This window comes from Nanorana parkeri, unplaced genomic scaffold (genome assembly GCF_000935625.1).
Source record: "Nanorana parkeri isolate BGI_ZX_2015 unplaced genomic scaffold, ASM93562v1 scaffold986, whole genome shotgun sequence".
In the NCBI taxonomy this organism is placed as follows: domain Eukaryota; kingdom Metazoa; phylum Chordata; class Amphibia; order Anura; family Dicroglossidae; genus Nanorana; species Nanorana parkeri.
Window position 1 is genome coordinate 452,991 of NW_017307254.1, and position 4,449 is coordinate 457,439.

General features: G+C 40.6%; 1 protein-coding gene across 1 annotated transcript in view; it reads right to left on the reverse strand.

The window, feature by feature from the left end:
• Positions 1-2,082: 2,082 nt before the first annotated feature.
• The window catches only part of SNRNP40 (small nuclear ribonucleoprotein U5 subunit 40), a 14,443-nt gene continuing 12,076 nt past the window's right edge, over positions 2,083-4,449 (reverse strand). Inside the window, exons 8-11 of the mRNA XM_018566883.1 lie at positions 4,315-4,397; positions 4,178-4,239; positions 3,982-4,085; positions 2,083-2,325 (exon numbers count right to left, since the gene is read on the reverse strand). Coding sequence (XP_018422385.1) covers positions 2,276-2,325; positions 3,982-4,085; positions 4,178-4,239; positions 4,315-4,397 — 299 coding nt within the window. The 3' untranslated portion in view covers positions 2,083-2,275. The remainder of the gene's footprint in view (positions 2,326-3,981; positions 4,086-4,177; positions 4,240-4,314; positions 4,398-4,449) is intronic.

Below are 4,449 nucleotides of genomic sequence, written 5' to 3' on the forward strand. Positions count from 1 at the left end.
TTCCCTGTGAGGTGTGTGCTTTACCTTGTCAGCTTAATGTTCCTTCACTACCTGGTGACTTACAAACCTGGAATATCCCGACACTTCCCTGGCTGCATGCTGATTCCAAGTCCATGACTAAGCTATAATGCAATAATGAGAATGACAGCTCCAGACAATGCCTAATTAAAGATAGCAACTGCTTTTGATTCTGTAAGGTTCTGTATAATCCTTTGCAAATGTGATTGCTTAGGGTTAAAACCTATTTTTACTGTGTACTTTCAGTTCATCAACAGATTGGCCAATCTAGAACTGGTCCATCTTGGTAAAGCTCCTCCATTATTATAATGACTAAGCCAAACACTAACCACTTTAGTTTAAACAATAGGACTGAAAACGAAAGCTCCAACTGTATTAAGTCAGTGTTTCTTTAAATTTTGTTTCACCACAACATAAAACGAGGCAATTGGTTAGGTTGGCAAATTCAGGAGCTCTTAATCTATTTTGCAGCAAATGAAACACTGTAATTGGTTGCACACTCCCAACAGAACAAAAAGGCTTGGGAGTCTATTTATCAATTCACACAACTTTCACCCTTTTTTAAAATGGAAAATGGGTGAATCTTGGGAAAGTTGTGTGAATAGATCAGTACATGTACCCCTAAATTCCACTAAGGGCAAGCTACTAATTTTTTTTTTGGCATGCTTGCACGGACTCAACAATGCCCTCAGGTACAAATGTGTTTTAATACATGAATTGGTATGATTCCTAGACATCCTAGGAGAAATCACTCAAGCCAAATGTCAAAATGAGAGAGATATTGAATGCAAATATGTTTTCTTTAGAAATGCGGTTCTATTATGTTAAGCCCCACCGCTCTATTTTTTCACTTCAGACTGATGCACATTTAACCCCTTCATGACTGAGGTCCCTATTTTTGCACCCATATTATATTCCACATTTTAGGTCTGAAAATTACTTAAAACCCCCAAACATGATATATTTTCTGAAAGTAAAGACCCTATAGAATAAAATGGTGGCAGTTGTAAGTTTTTATGTTGCACCATATTAGCGCAACTCCTTATCAAACTCCACAATTTAACGTACTTAAATGCCCCAAAACACAATAAAATACCAATTTTTTAATAAAATATAAAAGATGAGGTTACAGAGAGTAAATAGATACCCAACATGCCCAGGTTAAAAATTGTGTGCGTCCGTGAAACGGCAACAAAATTTAGTACCCCAAGAAGTCCATAGACGACACTTTAAAAGCCCCCACAGGTCATCAGTTTTTTTTTAACTTTAAAGTGACAGGTACTCTTTAAAGGTGATGGTGGGGGTCAAAAAGACCTAGTATCACCTTTGTACTCCAAGTAAGCTTTTGAAGTGCAGATTGCACTTCAATAGCTTATAGCTGGGCTTCAGGAGACCAGCACTAACAGCTATGGGACCGGAAGTAATGCAATCTGCATCACTACCGGTCCCATAGAACGGGGAGGGGAATCGACAAACGGAGGTTTGTCCATCTCCTCCCCAGCTTCCCGACACAGAAGAAGCTGGTCCCAGGCCTGTAGGAGGGGCAACGGAGCCCGGGAAACACGGCGGGGGGGGGGGGGGGAGCACACCCCTTCACCAGGCCGTAGAAGCAATCTGGCGACAGCCGAATCGCCAGAATCACTTCTGTAAAGCCGACAGTCGGCTGTACAAGTTTAAACAGAGCCCCGGCAGCTTCTGTTTAAACAGCCCCGATGCCAGCGACATACACTGTATGTCGTTGGTTGTGAAGGGCTTAAAATCTGTTACCCATTTGTAAAAACAGTTTTTGACTACATCTGACCACCAGAACTGGATATACTTTTCATCTTTTTTCTGGTTTATTACCGCTGGAGCTCCAAGTAAGTAATCAATCATCAATGGTAAAAGTATATAAACACACACGGACAATGTCAGTTCACGCAACTGTATTAAAAGTTTTTCATACAAACTACAATTTAAAACAAAAAACCTATTAGGTGAACATCATTTGCGTTAGCTGACCGTGAAAAATTGGTTGACTGGATGCTGAGTGTTATGCTATGTACATGTTGACAATGACTTAAATGTCTCAAAAAGTATCATGACGGCTTTGTAGAAACTAAGACCAGAGAGTTCCAAGTTCAAAATAATAAGCAAATTTCTTTAGACAAGAAAAAACAATGAACGTGGAGTTCTGACATATTCCATTTAAAACAGTCCTCTGGGTCAGTTATAAAAGGTGAACAGTATGCTGCACAAAAAGAGAAATGCTGCTCGATCATTGGATTTCTCCCAGATATAGTCTTTTGTCACTGGAAGCAGACAGAACTGTAAAGAAAAAGAAGAATGTCAAATGATTCTGCAAAATCCATTAAAACGGCTTCTAAAACCAGAAGTTCTAGAAGGAAAAATATAGGCTAGCAAACTATTACAGTAGAATCCTTCAACCAAAACTGCCCACTGTCTAGAAACGAACGAGGTCCATTTATTTATACGGACAGCCAGCCAGATTAATTACACAGGAAAAAACCAAAAGGTATCTGGGCTCCAACAATATGTCAATGTCTTCTATCACAGTGTCTGATATCTTATGCTAGAGAGGTTCATGGCACAAAACAACAACTTTCTGAGGACTGCTAGATAACAGGAACAGTGTAGGAGGGATACCGAAAACATACCATCTTCAACAAAGGGGGGGATTTTCTTTAACCATAAAGCTGAAACTCCTATAACCCTTTCCCTTTTGTGGGTTGTCCAAAGCGTCATGATCAGACATGTTACCTTTCCAGGTCTCAGGTGTAGAATGAACTATAAAAACTTCTGCTCTACTAAAACAAACTCATTTTTCTTTTCGCATATGTGCACATGGGGAAGCAGATGGGAATTTTTCTGGTAGCACAACACTTTTTAAACATTAGAAAGCATAAAAATAAGAAACGACTTAAAAAAAAGGAGAACTTTGAGGAAAGTGAAAATCACTCACCCTTATAGTTCGAGCCGATGTGTGGCAATGAAACTGTCACACGTCGGCTCAATAGATCGGGAAGTGAGCAAACACATACCGGCGCTCGTTCACTTCCCGATCATCTCCCTGCAGAGATCGGCGACCGTCAGTCACGGGCCCCTGCAGGGATTCCCCCCTTCCCCGCTCTGATCCATCGCTGACTGGAGGAACGGACGGGTACAGCTGGCTCTGCCTCTAATTAGGCAGAGCCAGCTGTCACTCACACAGCTGGGTGTATCTCGACAGTATTGTCGGGATCCGTCCCTGCTACGGCGATCTCAGTATACCGCAAGCTGTAGCTTGCAATATATTGAGCTAGTATATGTCCTCCCGTGAACCTAAAGAGAACTATGGGGAAAATCACTTACCCCACAGTTCTCTTTTAAATGTATTTGTAGTTGAAAACAAGATAATAATGTAAAATATAGGCCCATATATTTCCTCCCTTGGTAATCGCTTTGTGTTAAGATCTAAAGTAGTAATATTACAAGGGATTCTTTTTTGTAAAAGATGACATCCCACAACAGCATATAAGGTTGATGTAATGGCTGCTGTGTTTAGGTGGTCCTTCCCTTCCTGTGACTTTGCATGGATGGGGAGGAAGACAGAGAATTACATTTTGCAGGTTGTGCAGTGGAGGGCCCATCTTTTACTTTAATGCACAGTGTTGAATGTTATAGTATATGTCGCCATGAAGGTCTAGCACGGTGCCTTCCTAGTATACTCCCTCTGCTCAATACAAGGGCTTTAACATCAGCCACCATTTTTGAATCAGAGACGCCACAAGGTAATGTACCATATTAACAGTTTTACAGCTCCTGCAAGGGTTGGGAAAGGCTATTATACATGTTAAAATATTTTGGCAGGTAGACAAAAGATTGAAGGTGTTCTTTAACCAGATTTGTTCCTTACAACCTTCCAACTTTGATTTCCATTTACTGACTGTAAAAAAAAAAAAAATGAAACCTCTGGAAACTTACCAACTGATTCATCAGGGTGAAAGGCAACTTCATTGACAGAGCCTGCATGGCCAGGAAGCTTATATAGAATCCTGCGGAACGTGGTGTCCCAAACATACACAAACCTGCATGAAAACAAAGTGGACGTTGTAAAAGATGACTGGCTAGGAGACGGCAAAGTGACCAACAACAAAGCAGTGGTACACAAGTCCTTTACCTGTCTGCTGATCCAGCTGCTATTTTGCTGCCATCTGCAGACCAGGAACAACGCAACAGATTCTGCAAAAAGCACAAAGTTAGTCATACATTTGCCACACCAACATAAGAACAATTCAAGCAATGAAAGTCACTAACCTTTTCAAAATTGTGCACATTTCCTTGGAATATTTTTACACATCTTTCTTTTGGGGCAAATGGGCGAACATCCCATACACGGACTATTTGAAGAAGAAAAAACAAAGGAGGTTCACTTCCAAGATTATATATATA